At 42.9% G+C, this 20,895-nt stretch overlaps 1 protein-coding gene across 1 annotated transcript in view; it reads right to left on the bottom strand.

The window, feature by feature from the left end:
- Positions 1–1,928: 1,928 nt before the first annotated feature.
- The window catches only part of LOC124787744, a 116,736-nt gene continuing 97,769 nt past the window's right edge, over positions 1,929–20,895 (bottom strand). The window contains exon 5 of the mRNA XM_047254610.1: positions 1,929–5,926. Coding sequence (XP_047110566.1) covers positions 5,567–5,926 — 360 coding nt within the window. The 3' untranslated portion in view covers positions 1,929–5,566. The remainder of the gene's footprint in view (positions 5,927–20,895) is intronic.

The raw sequence follows: 20,895 nt of genomic DNA, 5'->3' as shown, positions 1-20,895 counted from the left end.
TCATTCTGCGGATGTATCATAAAAACCAATTCTTCTTTTCCTCATTGAGTCTGGTTCAAATGGCTCTGAGCACTATGGGACTTAACTTCTAAGGTCATCAGTCCCCTAGAACTTAGAACTACGTAAACCTAACTAACCTAAGGACAGCACACACATCCATGCCCGAGACAGGATTCGAACCTGCGACCGTAGCGGTCTCGCGGTTCCACACTGTAGCGCCTAGAACCACTCGGCCACCCCGGCCGGCCCTCATTGAGTCTGTTTTTCAGTTGTTTGGTAAAGGATTTCGTTTGTGATGTGGATTAGTTTCTTGTCATGAAATTTGGGACCTGGTCCTGTATAAGAGTCTTCCAATTTTTTCTGGGTACTGAACACATGAAAGCAAAAATAATCTCATTTCAAATACGTATTTTAAACTTCCCTATAAAAATGTAATGGAAATCGATCACAAACTGGTAAATTTTATGTTTCTAACAAAAACAAGTGTTCTGAGTTTTTTTATAAATGAGGTTGTAGAAAAACGTTTTTAAGCGACAGGAACAACTTTTTCCCGAGTATGTAGGCTTTTACTATGCTTTCCTTTCGGATTTGTGGTGTGTGGCAACCAAAGATTTCTTTATACACACACAAAAATAATCAACGTTTCACTCATTTAGTTGGAGTTCACGCAATGCTTTTTCAGCTAGTCGAGGAACATGCATCCAGAAGGTTGTTAGCTTGGTTGTGTGGGTTCTGTCGTCACTTAAAATGTCCTGGTCTTGAAACTTTTGAATTTTATCTTCCTTCCACTACGAAGGTCATATAGAGTTTTTGAGACGAGAAAGATGACCCAAACAGCGAATATAACATGTGCCACGATAAAATAATCCACAAATATTTTTTATCCCGAGTGCTGCTTATATCGACTCACTTTCTGCATGTTAGCACCCAGTACACTTGTTTGGTTACGTTTTTATTAAAAAACAGAAATTTTAGTTTTATTTAACTAACTACACTAAACAAATACTGTTACAATACACATAATGATTTGTATATGCTCTATTCTATTTGACCATGGACGGCACCTGTGCAGATTCCTCATAACGTTTCAAGTGTCAGTCATGGTCAAAACAGTGTTTTGTGTAGTTGTGAGCGCACCCCATTTCAGAATTGTAGCATAAGTTGTATCCTAAAAGGAAGTTCATTTGGTGAGTGAAGACCTTCAAAAATATGTTTCTTAAAAGAGCAAAAGAAAAAAAATCTGTAAAAATTCAGAGGATATTCACCAGAATGTCGTTTACGGTGGTAAAATGCCATTTCTCTATGTTTAAAATAGCAGTAGATGACAAAATGAAGTTAATTAATTATTAGAAAAAGGGAATCGTGGATTTGGATCACATCTTGGATACGGGTCAGTGTCTGTCCTCAATATGCCCATATATGTACGTCTGATTACACAATGGGTGTACCATTAAAATGAGCTGGATGTTTGTCAGTGGAACATACAATCTCTTTCTTGTGCTTTGGTTCATGAAAGGATACAAAATGATTTGCTACATTCAAGTGTGACTTTCTGGTATAGTTATTCAAGAAGAAATATAGAACACTGAAGGAGTATGTTCAAATCCCAGTGTGAGTCTCAACTAGTTTTCACCAGCAACACAAATTTACTTTGGAATATGTTTTTAAGTCAATGATCCACATTCTGTACGAACCTGTATCCTTCATAATTGAGGGGGTAATCCGAATAGGAAATCAAAGAAACACAATGGTAAAGCGATCTGACTGGACAGCCCACTTTATGATTGTGGATGCCCTATGTCTAATGAACCAAATTCTATATGGAAATAATTTCGCCACACATCCAACTTAAAACTCATTTAACTGTGGACTTTTGAAGGCTAGAAGGTATGCATCTCCACAGTTATTTAATGTGAAAGCATTGTAGCTTCATGAAAAGTATTTTATTCTTGCTCTTACAGTCATTCTCAAATAGGACTAGGTGTTGAACCCTTTTGATAAATTAGTGTCAGACAATGACTCACACTCTGATCTATGACTTAAGTGATCAATGCTGTCAATCTGAGACGCCAATTAACGCAATATGTGGATACTTGTTGAGACTTCTTTGTCCTGTACTACTGATATATTCATGTTAACAGACTGGATGTATCTAAGTCCTAACTGAACCTTGATCCTGATCGGACCACATTAACAACAGTATACATACTTGAAGGAATATTATTGGAGAATGTGAAAATATATGTAATCAAACAATTAAACTGTAGAATAATTGATATAGAGAAGCTTGTGCCCTATAAACTTTTATTATTTATTATGTTTCACATAACTGATATTTCAGTTTCACAAAGAGAGGTTATCATTTCTTGCTTGTTTGTAAACATAAAGTATATTGATGTGGTACATTATTTTGCAATAGTTCTTACCAACCTTAATAAAGTCACAAGGATCTTTGCAATTTATGAGTGTGTAGGTTAACTACCTATTCAAACGAAGAACTCATTATTTATGATCTGAAATATTTATTAACCTTTTCCATTAATGTTGAATAGAGCAGAACTTATAGAACTAATTTTGGGACAATTCTGTAGTCCAATAAAATCGATACATCAATCTGAAGGCATTACGTAAAAGACGTTTGGACAATTTTATACTGGTGTAGGGTGCGTTGATGCTACAAAAGCCATAAAATTCCGAATCATCTAATTAGGACACTCACGATGCGCCCTAACGAAAAATCAGAGTCCAATAACAGCTTAGTGTACGTCTGTGGTGTTACTATCCTCTATTACTGTGCACTGAGTGCGGTGTGGTCACTGAGCATGTCAGATGCAGTTAGAGATCATTCTTCAGATTAGCTTTGCTGCTGATGAAACAGTTTTGTTCTGGTACAGAGGTAAGACTGACGTTCTGATCCTGGAATACAGGCAAAAGTTCAGAGTGAGCATTTGGAGAGACGCTTATTGTACAGCAATATCGAATTCAGTACTCGTTGGGTAAATTTTGTTTCTACTTTTATGTAGGTCTGAGCTGAAACTGCTAGGGTCGACAGCACCATTTCACATTAATGTTGTATAGAGTAGAACTTTACGCACCAGTTGCTTTTTATTGTTGGAATGTCTTGATTTTCAATTAAACATTAACACTTCAAGCGAATTCTTGGATCCACAATGCTTCTTAGAAACATGAAAAGCTAATGTGGTTCAATTTGTCACTGTAACTATTGCACACTAGTGTGAGTGTGAACTGATATGATGATTCAGCCCATTAATCTTGAAGTGCATATTGAAAATAAATTTGCAGCAGGAATATATTCATGGTAATATATTCTTTGTGAAACGATCGTGGTGCTGTTGTAAACAGTAGTTGATAAAATGGGTTTCATATTCAGCTACCATTGTGATGAAACATTCTGCTGTGTACTAGATGGTATGGCCAAAAGTAGTATCCAAGACCTGTGGGAGCTCTATCGGATGGATGTTAAACTCATTCTGATCATTGGCACAGAAGCCAAAACACACTGTGAGAGTTTTAGAGATGTCAAGGGCATTCTGCATAGCGGGCTTTAAAATTATTTCCCAGGGCGGAAATCGTATTTCACTTTTCAGTATTCGTGATTGTACAGTAGCTTTACAAGTTGAAGGTAGACAATATCAACTACAAATAAGATAGCATGACAGTGTTGAGTTTAGTGTCAGCTAAAATGTTTCTCACATTACTGTATTGATAGGATTGTATTACTGGAAGCTCCAGTTATGAAGAAGTGCTTAAATCTCAGTGCCGCCGATCTGGCGTCTAGGCCGTAGCTCAGATCTTCCGATTAACTGAGATTATCCCAATCTGGAGCAATTTCGTATTGACGTGACCATGAGTATGGTAATACAGCATTTGAAATATTTTTGTGTCTTAGTAGATGATGAAGCAGAAGTATATTGTGAAGATTCACAATGCAATCTAAGAGATCACAGTAGCCCTGTATTCAGCAATAGTGACACATTGTGTATAAGGGTGGACATGGATGGGCAGAACTTTCTGGTTCTGACCATGTAGTAATGGATAGAACTCTTGAGTGGCTAATGCTGAGAGTTTTGTCCTTGGCGTGGCCAACAGGTAGTTGAGTGAGACAGCGAAGAAAAAAACTGATGTAACTTCATGGTGGTGTACTTTTTTATTCGCTGCACATTCACTGAAATAGTTTTCCCCTTTGAAGTAGATGCTGTAGATATAAGAGGCTCCTTGTAGACATTAATAATGCTTATCAAGTTCAACCCGAAGATGATCTGATGTTCACTACAGTAGTGGACTGTTGCAAATAATTAGTGTGGATGTCACTACACAGTCACAGTATTTTAAAAACTGGTAATTGTAGCGATGAATATAGTAACAAATGAAACCATTTTAACGAGAGGCAGACCAAAATGCATATCACGGTGTTTTTCTTCGTCACTGGAATAATTCATATAAATGAGCATATATGTATGTAGATCTGCATACTCCAGTCATGCGGCATGTCTGTAAATTTCAGTGTTGCACTGAGAGACTAGTACTACATTTCTTTTTGAGCCCAAAGATTGTTATATGTGTTGTATATAATACATACTGTAGTAATTTCTTGTTTTCATGGATGTGACACTGTATTTCAGTAGGTTATTACAGGATGATACTTAAGGAGGTGTCACGTGGTGGTTTACACTTAATCAAAAATTAAGCCTAAATGTCAGAGTAGATCTAAGTTCAATAGATCTGGAAGAATTCACATTAGTGTGCATAACAATGACAGGCTCTGGTGTCATTCGCGATAAGCACTGGTTGTGCAAGAAGTCCACATCAGGGTGGTGGTATGGCAGATGTTATCAGTGGAGCAGTTCCTCCAAGAGACCATTAAGGGGATTAGACTTGACGTAGAGATACTAGCGGTTCCGAGGGAAGCAGCTTGTGAAACAGTTTCATATTGTACAGATGTCACATTATATTGTTGCCAGAATTAGTTCCTTCGTGGGATCATTAGAAGACGTCGGTGTAGAGCTGATGGTAGTGTTTCATGAAGTAGGTGTCAGCAATATTTAGATCACACGGCATGTTGGACGCTGAGTCTTGCACACAACACTCAGAGCAGCCAAGTAGTGGTGAGTGGTGGATGATTGCACATTGGTTTGATGGAAAGTACTCACAAGCTTTACTAATTCAAAACGTATAGATGATTTGTAGAACTGAAGCTCTTTGGCCGGCTAACATGTCATCATGGGACCAACCACACGAGCGATGGAGTACTTTGATATTGGGGTGGATGTGGACACTGACGTTAGATAAGGATATCTTGAATCGACTGTGAAGTACGTCAGACTCGGTTTAGACTACTGACGGCAATAGATGGTGAAACTGTTTCATACTGGTGAAAATGCAGCTCTAGTAATACATTATTCACACTGCGTGTCGGCTGTACAGTGAGGCCATAACAGGATAGTGGTACGCGGGACGTTATTGATGGAAATAATTCGCCCAAAATGCTATCAGAGGACATCAGTCTCGCCTAGAGGTGATGGTAGGTGCCAGTACTGTGGCTAGGTCAGGCGCGCGGCCCAGCCAGCAGCCCAGAAGCGTGGATCTGTGGCGCCCCCGGCACCGCGGCGGCCAGCTCCTGGGCAGAGCAGCACGTGACGCGCCCCTTGTTGGGTCGGTTCCACTTGCGCCTCGCCCACCCCGCGTCGCCGCAAACGTCGGGACACAGTTGCGCTTCTGCCGTCGTGCCCGCGGCGAACGGGTTGTTGACACCCACGAAGGCGATCGCCGTGCCCGACTTCGGGTCGTGCACCAGCTTCCAGAAGAACAGCGGCACCGCCATGCGCTCGCCCTCGGCCAGGTACAGCTCCTTCTGACGGCCCTCCGTGTCGTTCAGCGTCAGTACGCCGTGCGTCCCTGTCCATACCTGCACAACACAAAGAAAAATTCGCCATCTTTATTTAGACGCCAGCTACCCACCAGGGTAGCCGAGAGCGCTAATGCGCTGCTTCCGGGACTCGGGTAGGCGCGCTGGCTCCGGATCGAATCCACCCAGCGGACTAACGACGACGGCCGGTATGCCGGCCAGCCTGGATGTGGTTTTTAGGCGGTTTTCCACATCCTACTAGGTGAATACTGGGATGGTCCCCAAGTTCCGTCTCAGACACACGACTTACAGACATTTGAAAACGTTCGCACTATTTCATGACTTACACTAGCCGCAGACAGCTGGGATACACTACTTCCGTCCCAGAGGGGTTCGGGGTGGCGTCAGGAAGGGCATCTGGCCACCCTCTGCAGTTAACACTGACAAATCCGTAATAAAACAAAACCGAGCCCGCGTTGGAGCGGGACAAAGGCCCGAGAAAGAAAGAAAGATTTAGACACCAGCTAAGTACCCAGCCTTTCCCTGGTATGTGTGTATTTCAATTCTGTTGGTCCATCTCTTCTTTCTTTGTTCCTCTCTCTATCCACCTGCTACTCCCTCCTCTCCCTCCCCCTCCCCCTCTCTCTGTTCATCTTCTACTTCCCACTCTCTCTGTCAATCTCCTTTGCTCCTCTGCCTGTCTGCTGCTGCTCCCCCCCTCTCCCTGCCTATCTCCTTCTCCCCACTCTCTGTCCATTTCCTCCTATTTCCATGAACACCTCCTCTTCCTTCTCTTCTTGTCCATCCCCTCCTCTCTCACATTTCTCTCTCCATCTCCTCCTTCTCCTGCCTCTGTCCATCTCTTTTCCTCGTATCTCATGAACTAAACTGAAGCGCCAAAGAAACTGGTACAGACATGCGTATTCAAATACAGAGGTATGTGAACAGGCAGAATACGGCGCTGTGGTCGGCAACGCCTAAATGACACAACAAGTCCCTGGCGCAGTTATTAGATAGGTCACTGTTGCTACAATGGCAGGTTATCACGATTTAAGTGAGTATTAACGTGGTGTTAAAGTCGGCGCAAGAGGGATGGGACACAGCATCTCAGAGGTAGCGATGAAGTGGGGATTTTCCTGGACGACTATTTCACGAGTGTACCTTGAATATCAGGAATCCGGTAAAACATCAAATCTCCGACATCGCTGTAAGAACGGGGCCAACGACGACTGAAGAGAATCGCTCAACGTGACAGAAGTACAACGATTCCGCAAATTGCTGCAGATTTCAATGCTGGCTCATCAAGAAGTGTCAGCGTACGAACCATTCAACGAAAGACATCATCTTTACGCCAGTGACTGTCATACGTTTTTATTACACTATTGCAATTTCGGCCTTAGGCCATTATCAAGTGCTGATATTGTGGCTTTAAGCCATGCAAACGTAATGTAAGCTGACACATTTGTGTGTCGTTGGCAATCCTGCTAAATACATTCGTGTCGTTGTTACATAGTGCGAGCACACGTATACAAACAGTGTAAAATAATATAATCTGTAAATGTACATGTTCATTAACCCATCACTAGTCACACATGAATTAGACCACAGCTGCAGACTACTGTGACAAACAGTAGTCCGCAGCTGTGCTCTAACACATCAAGGAATAACTTCCAAGGTATTACAGGGAGCGGTATAAGATAAAAGCTGTACAGGAAGACAAAGATTAGATTGCTTAAAAATAGACATTTTCAATAAATTTAGAGGCTATCAGAATCACAACTATTACCGTTTCTGTCTGCATTTGTTTAATACCTCGTAATTTAAAAAACTGTATTATTCTAAAATTGCCATTTTACTACGACATTGTCATTTTACAATTTTCAACACTTCATATTTTGGCTTTATATATGCTGAAAACTATTAAACTATTTGTTATACATGAGATACTTCGAGGCGACGGGAAGTCACGGAATAGTAATATCCCTGTGTACAGATGCTGTAGTATCGCGTATACGCATTATATAAGGACATTGCACTGGCGGAGCTGTGATTTATACTCAGGTGATTCATGTGAAAAGGCTCCCGACGTGATTATGTCCGTACGACGGGCATTAACAGACTCTGAACGCGGAATGATAGTTGGAGCAAAACGCATGGGATATTCCATTTCGGAAATCGTTAGGGAATTCAGTATCCCGAGATCCATCAATACTCTGATATCTACAGTGTCAAGAGTGTGCCGGGAATACCACACTTCAGGCATTAGGTCTTACCACAGATAACACAGAGACCGATGACTTTAGCTTAATGACCGAGAGCTGTAGCGTTTGTGTAGAGTTATCGGTGCCAACAGGCAAGCAACACTGCATGAAATGACTGCAGAAATTCATGTGGAGCGTACGGCGAACGTATCCGTTAGGACAATGCGACGAAATTTGGCGTTAATGGCCTCTGGCTGTAGACGACCGACGCGAGTGCCTTTGCTAACACCGCCTGCAGCGCCTCTCCTGGTTCAAATGGTTCAAATGGCTCTGAGCACTATGGGACTCAACTGCTGTGGTCATAAGTCCCCTAGAACTTAGAACTACTTAAACCTAACTAACCTAAGGACATCACACATATCCATGCCCGAGGCAGGATTCGAACCTGCGACCGTAGCGGTCGTGCAGTTCCAGACTGTAGCGTCTTTAACCGCTCGGCCACTCCGGCCGGCGCCGCTCCTGGTTCGTGACCTCATCGGTTGGACCTTAGACGACTGGAGAACAGCGGCCTCGTCAAATGCGTTCCTAATTTTGTTGGTAACAGCTGATGGCAGGGTTCGAGTGTGGCCCACGAATCCATGGACCCAGGTTGTCAACAAGGCATTGTGCAAGCTGATGGGTGTTTCCATGTGAAATGGAATTGACTGGCTCCTCTGGTCCAACTGAACCGATCATTGACCGGAAATGATTATGTTCGGCTACTTGGAGATCATTTGCTGGCACTCATGGACTTCATGTTCCTAAACAACGACGGAATTTATATGAATGAGAATGTGCCATGCCACCATGCCAGAACTGTTCGCGATTAGTTTGAAGAACATTCAGGACAGTTCGAGAGAATGATTTGGCCACTCAGATCGTCCGACATGAATTCCATCGATGGGACATAATTGAGAGGTATGTTCGTGCACAAAATCCTGCCCCAGCATCACTTTCGCAATTGTGGCTCAATATTTCTGCAGGGAACTTCCAAGGACTTGTTGAGTCCCTGCCACGTCTAGTTGTTGCACTACTCCAGGCAAAAGGAGGTCCAACACGATATTAGGAGATGTCCCACGACTTTTGTCACCTCAGTGTACAATAGTTAAAAACTGTTTAATTTCATTGTTTTCTCGCAAAAAAGTTGGTAAATTTCTAATAAAAATCAAATCAGCATAACTTATTGGAGATTACATTTCTATTAAAATTACCTGAATAAGAATACGCAACTTCATACCTGTACACGCTGTTGTAGAGAGATACTTTTTACCGTGTAAAATTTAAACAGAAAACTGGCTAATATTCACATACATGTTCAAGTCTTTCAATTTTTAGGCTCATACTACCGTATCTACTAATAACATATTGTAATTGGTTTCTAGACTCAGTATATAAACATATATACGTCTTCTTTTCAAGTTTTTGTATAATTCTGTGATATTACCGATCTTGGCTGAAGTGTGTAATTATGTGTCAATATCAGCAGAGCTGTACTCAAGAATAAAAGCCAGAAGTGAATATACTGAAATGGTGTCAACTTCGACGTTATCCAGTAGTTTATTTATTGATCTTGTAAACAGTATTGCTCCTGTAACAGTCTCTTGGAGTATGCCTGAAGCTACTTTATCTACACATCTACATCTACATGATTACTCTGCAACTCACACTTACGCATCTGGCAAAGGGTTCATATAATCACTTTCAAACATTTATCTACCGTTCCCCTCACGAATAGCATATGAGAGAAACAAACACCTCTATCTTTCCATACGAACTCTCTCTTATTTTATTACGATGATCATTTCTTTCTATGTGGGTGGGAGTGAAAAAATATTGAATTTCGGATGAGAAAGTCACTAGTTAAAATTCATGAAAAGGTCTCGCCGCAACGAAGAACCCTTTTGTTCATATGATTGCTACCCCAAACTCGCATATGACATCCGTGAAGATCACTTCCCCGTTTCCTGATAAGACAAATGAGCTGGCCTGAAAATTTCTCTCTTTTAAGAGTGACACAGTGTGGTTTATTTCCAAAGAATTCATCGCTCTACTCACAAAGCTGGTCTGATATTCTGTACGCAAGTATCTTACTCATTAGGCGACAGTGCGGCACTGTATCAAACGCCTTCCAAAAGTCAAGGAATACGACATCAATCCGGGCTCCGGCATCTGTTGTACTGATAATTTCGTGAAGAAACGAAACGAGCAGGATTTCATCGTTTGCGGCAACCATGTTGATTTTTACTGAGATCTTGGCCTCCGGGGACGTCATTATACCCGACCATAAAATGAGTTCCAAAATTCAGCAGCAGTCTGACCTCAACGATAAAGGCCTACAGCCGTGTACATTTGTTCCACGGAAATCGGTCGCTGGGCCCTGCGGTTCTAGGCGCTTCAGTCTGGAACCGCGTGACCGGTACGGTCGCAGGTTCGAATCCTACCTCGGGCATGGATGTGTGTGATGTCCTTAGGTTGGTTAGGTTTAAGTAGTTCTAAGCTCTAGGGGACTGATGACCTCAGTAGTTAAGTCCCGTAGTGCTTAGAGCCATTTGAACCAAATCGGTCGTTGTTGTGTCGCTCGACTGTGACCCTCCGTGCGCACAACACGCCATCGATGCCTCGTAAGTACGCATTCTCGTCCGGGTACAGAAATCAGGATTGCATATTTGTACAATATAAGAGACCGTCAAAAGCAGCTCGTGGTCGTGCGGTAGCGTTCTCGCTTCCCGCGCCCGGGTTCGATTCCCGGCGGGGTCAGGGATTTTCTCTGCCTCGTGATGACTTGGTGTTGTGTGATATCCTTAGGTTAGTTAGGTTTAAGTAGTTCTAAGTTCTAGGGGACTGATGACCATAGATGTTAAGTCCCATAGTGCTCAGAGCCATTTGAACCATTTTTTAGACCGTCAAAACTATGAAGGTGACGAGATTTTGCATAGCGGACGACAGAGGCCAGGGTTCCTTAGCAAGCCTAAATAATTGAGGGACAATAAGGACACCAAAAATACGATCCTATATGGAAGACGTGTTTACCATACAACAAATTAATAAAAAATGTAAGAATTAAATTTGGAAACAGCTTACTTATAGTGATTTAATTACAGCGTTTGATACCATGATCAAGGAGAAACTGTAAGACACCCATAGCATGTGCGGTGATAAGGTTCCAGTACTGCCCACGACATTATTTAATATATACAGTGTGATCCATTGATCGTGACCGGGCCAAATATCTCACGAAATAAGTATCAAACGGAAAAACTACAAAGAACGAAACTTGTCTAGCTTGAAGGGAGGAGCCAGAAGGTGCTATGGTTGGCCCGCTAGATGGCGCTGCCATAGGTTAAACGGATATCAACTCCGTTTTTTAAATAGCAACCCCCATTTTTATCACATATTCGTGTAGTACGCAAAGAAATATGAATGTTTTAGTTGGACCACTTTTTTCGCTTTGTGATAGATGCCGCTGTAATAGTCACAAACATATGGCTAACAATTTTAGACGAACAGTTGGTAACAGCTAGGTTTTTTTAAATTAAAATACAGAACGTAGGTTCGTTTGAACATTTTATTTCGGTTGTTCCAATGTGATACATGTACCTTTGTGAACTTATCATTTCTGAGAACGCATGCTGTTACAGCGTGATTACCTGTAAATACCACATTAATGCAACAAATGCTCAAAATGATGTCCGTCAACTTCAGTGCATTTGGCAATACGTTTAACGACATTCCTCTCAACAGCGAGTAGTTCGCCTTCCGTAATGTTCGCACATGCATCGACAATGCGCTGACGCATGTTGTCCGGCGTTGTCGGTGGATCACGACAGCAAATATCCTTTGACTTTCCCCACAGAAAGAAATCCGAGGACGTCAGATCCGGTGAACGTGCGGGCCATCGTATGGTGCTTCGACGACCAACCCACCTGTCATGGAATATGCTATTCAATACCGCTTCAACCGCACGCGAGCTATGTGCCATACATTCATCGTGTTGGAAGTACATCGCCATTCTGTCATGCAATGAAACATCTTGTAGTAACATCGGTAGAACATTACGTAGGAAATCAGCATACAATGCACCATTTAGAATGCCATCGATAAAATGGGGGCCAATTATCCTTCCTCCCATAATGCCGCACCAGCCATCTGGTTTCCCCCTTCAAGCTAGACGATATTCGTTCTTTGTAGATTTTTCGTTTGATGCTTATTTCGTGAGATATTTGGCCCCGTCACTATCAGTGGACCACCCTGTATATAGATTAACATGTATGCAGATGCAAAATGTTGGCTACTAGAGGTATAAAAGTTATCTAGATACGTTTCTCAAGTTTTTAGTACTTGCGGGCGATCTTGCTATACTGCAGGATAACGAAGATGGTCTACCAACTGTTCAGGTCAGCAAAAAATGTCTGGGTATTTTAGTCCACAAAACGAAGATCGTGGTATTTCAAAAGACAGAGTCAACAATAAGTAAAATCTTCATATATAAGCCTCTGGCAAACCAGGACAGAAGATGCAATTATTCATTTTTGACAGCAGTCAGACTGTAATTACGAGACCGTGCTGTAAAGTAATGCCTGCGATTTTTAATGTGAAAAATTCCCAATTTTTTGCTAAAACAAACGTTATTAACATTCCACATCTTTTGTCTTGATGTCTACATATTTATTTCTCAAAATGATCATCCTCCCAACATGAGACGAGTTCGTTGATACCGTCGCTGTAGAATGTTTGTTGACGGAGGCATAACCTCGCCTCTGCTTGTACCGCTGCATCACGATCAAATTGAAGTCCTCGAAGGTGTTCTTTAAGTTTTGGAAATCGATTAAAATCGGACGGAGCCACGCCAGGACTGTATGGAGGATCATGGTTGACAGTGAACTCAGGGAGTCGGATTGTTACGGATGTCGCAGCACTTGTGTGTGGTGTGCTGGAGGAGAGGATGCTCCATGTGTGGACGATCTCTTCGAATCCGAAACTAAGGTTTCAACACACTTTTTCTCACACACCGACATCGTTACGTTCCACACCGCCATGTCACAGATTACAATTCGGAGCCCTCTAGCGCCAGAGATCTGCAAATACACAGATGTCAAGAATAAAGATGTAGAATTTTAGTAACGTTTGTTTCATTTAAAAACCTGTAAGAGTTTTCACATAAAAACTTTGAAGGGGTTACTTACCGGCACGCCTTCGTAATCAGACACACAGGATTCAACACACTGGTGGCATGACGCGAAATCACTCAAAAATAAAATAAGAAAAATACAAATAAAAATCTGTAGAACAATAGCATTGCCATCTCGGTAAATGACAGTGAAGCTTGAATATTAACTAAAACAGTGTCTTCCGAGTTTATTGTTACAATATTCAATCTTTTAATATACACTCATGCTCATAAATTAAGGATAATTGCAGAATGTGGTACCACACAACGTGCCACTACGCAAAACTAGCGCTAATAGCATAGGCACATAGGGAACACACACGACACAGATCTGTAAGCCCACGGTACTGCTGACAAGTTGAGAAAACCGTCCCGAATCACATATGCTACAAAACGCCACTGTTTCCTGCGCATGTACCCCAACATCAATATGGGATATGATCACCATGCACACGTACACAGGCCACACAACGGGTTGGCATACTCTGGAGCAGGTGGTCGAGCAGCTTCAGGGGTATAGCCTCCCATTCATGCACCAGTGCCTATCGGAGCACCTGAAGTGTCGTAGGGGTTTGAAGACGTGCAGCGATACGTCGACCGAGAGCATGCCACACGTGCTCGATGGGGTTTAGGTCTGGAGAACAGGGAGGGCACTGCATTCGCCTGATATTTTCTGTTTCAAGGTACTCCTCCACGATGTCAGCTCGGTGGGGCCGTGCGCTATCATCCATCAGGAAGAAGGTGGGACCCACAGCAACCCTGAAAAGGCGGGCATGCTGGTGCAAAATGACGTCCCGATACACCTGACCTGTTACAGTTCCTCTGTCAAAGACATGCAGGGGTGTACGTGCACCAACCATAATCCCACCCCACACCATCAAACCACGACCTCCATACAGGTCCCTTTCAAGGACGTTAAGGGGTTGGTATCTGGATCCTGGTTCACGTCAGATGAAAACCTGGCGAGAATCACTGTTCAGACTACACCTGGACTCGTCCGTGAACATGACCTGGAACCACTGTTCCAATGACCATGTACTGTGTTCTTGACACCAGGCTTTACGGGCTCTCCTGTGACCAGGGGTCAGTAGAATGCACCCTGCAGGTCTCCGGGCAAATAAACCACGTCTGTTCAGTCGTCTGTAGACTGTGTGTCTGCAGACAACTGTTCCAGTGGCTGCGGTAAGGTCCAGAGCAAGGCTACCTGCAGCACTCCGTGGCCGTCTGCGGGCACTGATGGTGAGATATCGGTCTTCTTGTGGTGTTGTATACTCTGGACGTCCCGTACTATAGTGCCTGGACACGTTTCCTGTCTGCTGGAATCGTTGCCATAATCTTGAGATCACACTTTGAGGCACACGGAGGGCCCGTGCTACGACCTGCTGTGTTTCACCAGCCTCCAGTCGCCCTAGTATTCTACCCCTCATAACGTCATCAATATGTGTTGTTTCAGCCATTTTCAACACACAGTCACCCCCAGCACGTCTGAAAACGTCTGCACACTTACTCACTGCACCGTACTTTGACATGCACCAACACACCTCTGCGTATGTGGACTGCTGACAGCGCCACCGTGGGACGACCGCAGGTCAAATGCACCGCATGGTCGTACCCAGAGGTGATTTAAACCCGCAAACCGCCCACCAGAGCGTTGTTTCACCATGTATCAGCATTATCCTTAATTTATGAGCATGAGCTGGGTCTTATAGTATTTCTTGTACACGAAGCCATGTCGAAGCCATTTAAACAAATGATAGAGAAACACAAAATAAAAAAATTAAGAGAGAGAGAGAGAGAGGAGCAAGGAGTATTATATAGGAAAAACAGCAAACAGAACACGACGGTTACAGAGTCTTTAAAAGTTAACGCTATGACTGAAGAGTATAAGAATAAGTGGAAGACTCATATGTTACACATGGAAGACTCCAGAATCCCGAGGCTGACGTATGATTACAGCTCTGTCAGACGACGACCACTGAGAAGATAACGCGAAAGGTGGCGTGACAGCCGGAAAAGGTCGACAAGCCAAATTCTTGAAGTGGAAGAAGGAGATTCCTTTCACGTATATCTCACTAATGTGTTTCTCTTGATAAATGTACAACCAAACAAAAGCTCAAAATTACACTGAGGGAATCCGGCCAGAAATTCATATAAGGAAGTGTCCCATTTCACGTAACATCTTTGATAGAGAATAACGTACCTGTTTACAAATGTTTCAATTATATGAGAAAAAACCAAAATACAGGGTTAACATAAAACCGACAAACTTCAAGGGCGGATTCCTGACTGGAAATGGAAGGAAAAAGGTCCTACGAACATGTGTTCGGAAATAGAGAGCGTGCGAGCAACGAGAACAAATCGTCCCGGAACACAGAACAGAGCTGCATCACATCCATGTCACGAAAGATGCTCGAAGTGGCCTCTATGGGATGCAAGGTAATGCAGGATACACATAATCGTCTTTGGCTTCCACTATGTAGATAGGCGACTCGCCTGGAGCTTGTACTAGGGTTCGTCTCAATATCCTGTCGAACCCTGTCCTCCAAATCTGTTGCACGTACAGTCCGCCGCCTCGCTGCACGTTTGTCTGTCTGAAAGGACGCATGATCACACAAACTCCCAAAAAGGATTTGAAATGTTGCGTCATGTGGTTGGTATCTGTGAGGGTAATTGTTTTGATATAGCCGTGCTGCCTCTCGGCCATTTCCATCTGCTAGCCCGTACACAAACACCATCTCGGTTTGTTCCCGACATATACACCGGATCATTCTGCTGCTTACAGTACGCTGGGTCAATCACACAGCCCGCAATACAAGGCACGTGGTCATTCGTCAGTGCCATCTACCATGGCAAAGATGTATTTCGGAATACATGTTCATAGAACCTTTTCTGCCTCATTTCCAGTCAGGAATCTGTCCCTGCATTTGTTGCTTTTAATAATTTTCACCTTGTATATCAGTATTGTGTTGATTAAGTACCTGTATAATATTTCTTTTTATTTTTTTTCCCCGGCTACCAGTGTGATTAGAGAAGGAAGCCTACAATCGGCTCATTAGCGATACACGTGCTAACTTACTCGGCTGTTCACTCGTGTTGCGCCAGGCTCGTGCGTCATCTTCATTTGGGGTCACTTGCTTGCAACATGCTGCTATCATGAGAGATGTAAACACTCAGGCGCACGCCGAGTACACTACCGCAAAGATATTGTGACGGTCATTTTTTTGTAAAGGAGGTAAAGAATGGCTCACAGCGAACCAATTATGCAATGGGAAGGGCAACTACGCGGCATGTACCTTTAGTCAAAGGACTGTCAATTTCATTTCACCACTTTTCACATGGCTGAATTCCAAAACAAAGTCGATAATTTGAAAGCATTCTCGCCAAATGATCGTCATTTAGGCACCAGGTAATGAAGCAACATATTACAAGCACTAAAATTTCCTGTTGGGGCCATGCCTGAGTTTAATCCGTAAAATAAACCAGAAAAAATATCTGACTCCAGTAGAAAATCGAGGTTTGTATCTAGCTGCACTACGCGTTTCGAAGCTTGAAGGCTCGTTTTCAGATGCTTGACATCAGTATGTAGTCACTGTTTGCACGTAGCAGTTCCCACGGGACCGGTTCTAATATTACTTCAACTGGCTTGAGGTGTGAGTAATTTATACAGTTTTAGACAGTTTTTGCATATTACATTCGATTATTTAGAAACATTAACATTCTGAACTCTTGTGTTCGCAACAAAACTGAAACGAATATTCTTTTATCAAGAGAGACCAGCATTTTTCCAAAGACCTGCAACTATAAACATCCAAAAATCATGTCATATGTGTATGCAGACGAAATGTCCCGTGATTAATGGTGATAGTAGCGCCGAGCATACAATGGAATCGTCCATACCCAAAAACCAACGGATGACATACAACATCTAACGAAAAATATCCTGGCAATCCATATGAAACGTGGAACTGGCCACTAAATGTCACGCGAGGCGGATCTGCCAGTATAAAAGGAGGTGAGGAATATCGTGGTGTCACTACAGAAGCAGTAATAGCAGAATGAGACAATCGGGAGAGGTCTGTGGCTTTGAACGTGGACTGGTGATTCGATGTTACCTGAATAACAAATTATCAGGGACATTTCAACTCTTCTACAGCTGCCTAAGTCGACTCCTGATGTGATTCTGACGTCGAAACGAGAAAGAACAACCACAACCAAGACCAGGTAGACCTCATGCACTGATAGACAGAGACCATCAAGCTTTGGGAGTGTGGATTGAAAAAAGTCGCATGAAGTCAGCGCAAGGAATCACTCGTGAGTTGCAAAGTGCTACAAGCATTCCAGGTCGAACAGCTCCTCATGAGCCATACAGGCAATGATAGGAGACGCTTGAATTGGTGTAAAGAGTGATGCTACCGGATAGTGGGTGATTGAAAACGAGTGGTTCAGTCTGATCAGTCACGCTATACCCTGTGCTAATCCGCTGGAACGGTTTGGGTTTGGTGAGAGCCTGCAGAACGTTATCTGCCATCATGTATAGTGGCAGCAGTGAAGTACGGAGGAGGTAGTGTTACGGCATAGGGGTGTTTTTCGCGGCTAGAGTGAGATCCGCCTACTGCGCTTAAGATAACGCTAAGTGCGGAAGGACATGAACATACACAGAGGTGACAAAAGTCATGGGTTAGGGATATGCACATATACAGATGGCGGTAGTATCCGGTGTACAAGGTATAAAAGGGCAGTGCATTGGTGGAGCTGTGATTTGCACCTAGGTGATTCATGTGAAAAGGGTTCCGACGTGATTATCACCGCACGACGGGAATTAATATGGACTTTGAACGTGGAATGGTAGTCGTAACTAGACGCATGGGACTGCATTTCGGAAATCGTTAGAAAATTCACTATCCCGAGATACAAAGTGTCAAGAGTGTGCCGAGAATACCCAACTTCAGGCATTACGATCTTACCACAGGAAACACAGTGGCCGACGGCCTTCACTTAACAACCGACAAAAATGGTTCAAATGGCTCTGAGCACTATGGGACTTAAATTCTGAGACCATCAGTCCCCTAGAACTTAGAACTACTTAAACCTAATTAACATAACGACATCACACACATCCATGCCCGAGGCAGGTTTCGAACCTGCGACCGTAGCGGTCGCACGGTTCCAGACTGTAGCGCCTAGAACCGCTCGGCCAACCCGGCTGGCTAACGACCGACAGCAAAGGCGTTTGCGTAGATTTTCAGTGCCAAAGGACGTGCAATACTGCGTGAAAGAAACGCAGAAATCAATGTGGGACGTACGGCGAACGTATCCGTTAGGACGTTGTTGTTGTTGTTGTTGTGGTCTTCAGTCCTGAGACTGGTTTGATGCAGCTCTCCATGCTACTCTATCGTGTGCAAGCTTCTTCATCTCCCAGTACCTACTGCAACCTACATCCTTCTGAATCTGCTTAGTGTATTCATCTCTTGGTCTCCCTCTACGATTTTTACCCTCCACGCTGCCCTCCAATGCTAAATTTGTGATCTCTTGATGCCTCAAAATATGTCCTACCAACCGATCCCTTCTTCTAGTCAAGTTGTGCCACAAACTTCTCTTCTCCCCAATCCTATTCAACACCTCCTCATTAGTTATGTGATCTACCCATCTAATCTTCAGCATTCTTCTGTAGAACCACATTTGGAAAGCTTCTATTCTCTTTTTGCCTAAACTATTTATCGTCCACGTTTCACTTCCATACATGGCTACACTCCATACAAATACTTTCAGAAACGACTTCCTGACACGATTTAATTTGACTACATTCCATTATCCTTGTTCTGCTTTTGTTGATGTTCATCTTATATCATCCTTTCAAGACACTGTTCATTCCGTTCAACAGCTCTTCCAAGTCCTTTGCTGTCTCTGACAGAATTACAATGTCATCGGCGAACCTCAAAGGTTTTACTTCTTCTCCATGAATTTTAATACCTACTCCGAACTTTTCTTTTTTTTCCTCTACTGCTTGTTCAATATACAGATTGAATAACATCGGGGAGAGTCTACAACCCTGTCTCACTCCTTTCCCAAGCACTGCTTCCCTTTCATGCCCCTCGACTCTTATAACTGCCATCTGGTTTCTGTACAAATTGTAAATAGCCTTTCGCTCCCTGTATTTTACCCCTGCCACCTTCAGAATTTGAAAGAGAGCATTCCAGTCAACATTGTCAAAAGCTTTCTCTAAGTCTACAAATGCTAGAAACGTAGATTTGCCTTTTTTTAATCTTTCTTCTAAGATAAGTCGTAAGGTTAGTATTGCCTCACGTGTTCCAACATTTCTACGGAATCCAAACTGATCTTCGCCGAGGTCCGCTTCTAACAGTCTTTCCATTCGTCTGTAAAGAATTCGCGTTAGTATTTCGCAGCTGTGACTTATTAAACTGATAGTTCGGTAATTTTCACATCTGTCAACACCTGCTTTCTTTGGGATTGGAATTATTATATTCTTCTTGAAGTCTGAGGGTATTTCGCCTGTCTCATACATCTTGCTCACCAGTTTTGTCACGACTGGCTCTCCCGAGGCCATCAGTAGTTCTAATGGAATGTTGTCTACTTCCAGGGCCTTATTTCGACTCAGGTCTTTCAGTGCTCTGTCAAACTCTTCACGCAGTATCTTATCTCCCATTTCGTCTTCATCTACAGCCTCTTCCATTTCCATAATATTGTCCTCGAGTACATCGCCCTTGTATAAACCCTCTATATACTCCTTCCACCTTTCTGCCTTCCCTTCTTTGCTTAGAACTGGGTTGCCATCTGAGCTCTTGATATTCATACAAGTGGTTCTCTTCTCTCCAAAGGTCTCTTTAATTTTCCTGTAGGCAGTATCTATCTTACCCCTAGTGAGACAAACCTCTACATCCTTACATTTGTTCTCTAGCCATCGTTGCTTAGCCATTTTGCACTTCCTGTCGATCTCGTTTTTGAGACGTTTGTATTCCTTTTTGCCTGCATCAGTTACTGCATTTTTATATTTTCTCCTTTCATCAATTAAATTCAATATTTCTTCTGTTACCCAAGGATTTCTATTAGCCCTCGTCTTTTTACCTACTTGATCGTCTGCTGCCTTCACTACTTCATCCCTCAGAGCTACCCATTCTTCTTCTACTGTATTTCTTTCCCCCATTCCTGTCAATTGTTCCCTTATGCTCTCCCTGAAACTCTGTACAACCTCTGGTTCTTTCAGTTTATCCAGGTCCCATCTCCTTAAATTCCCACCTTTTTGCAGTTTCTTCAGTTTTAATCTACAGGTCATAACCAACAGATTGTGGTCAGAGTCCACATCTGCCCCTGGAAATGTCTTACAATTTAAAACCTGGTTCCTAAATCTCTGTCTTACCATTATATAATCTATCTGATACCTTTTAGTATCTCCAGGATTCTTCCAGGTATACAACCTTCTTTTACGATTCTTGAACCAAGTGTTAGCTACGATTAAGTTATGCTCTGTGCAAAATTCCACAAGGCGGCTTCCTGTTTCATTTCTTCCCCCCAATCCATATTCACCTACTATGTTTCCTTCTCTCCCTTTTTCCTACTGACGAATTCCAGTCACCCATGACTATTAAATTTTCGTCTCCCTTCAC

The sequence above is a fragment of the Schistocerca piceifrons genome, chromosome 3 (genome assembly GCF_021461385.2).
Source record: "Schistocerca piceifrons isolate TAMUIC-IGC-003096 chromosome 3, iqSchPice1.1, whole genome shotgun sequence".
Taxonomy (NCBI): Eukaryota; Metazoa; Arthropoda; class Insecta; order Orthoptera; family Acrididae; genus Schistocerca; species Schistocerca piceifrons.
The sequence above is the reverse complement of the archived record's forward strand: the minus strand, read 5'-3'. Positions and strand labels throughout refer to the sequence as shown.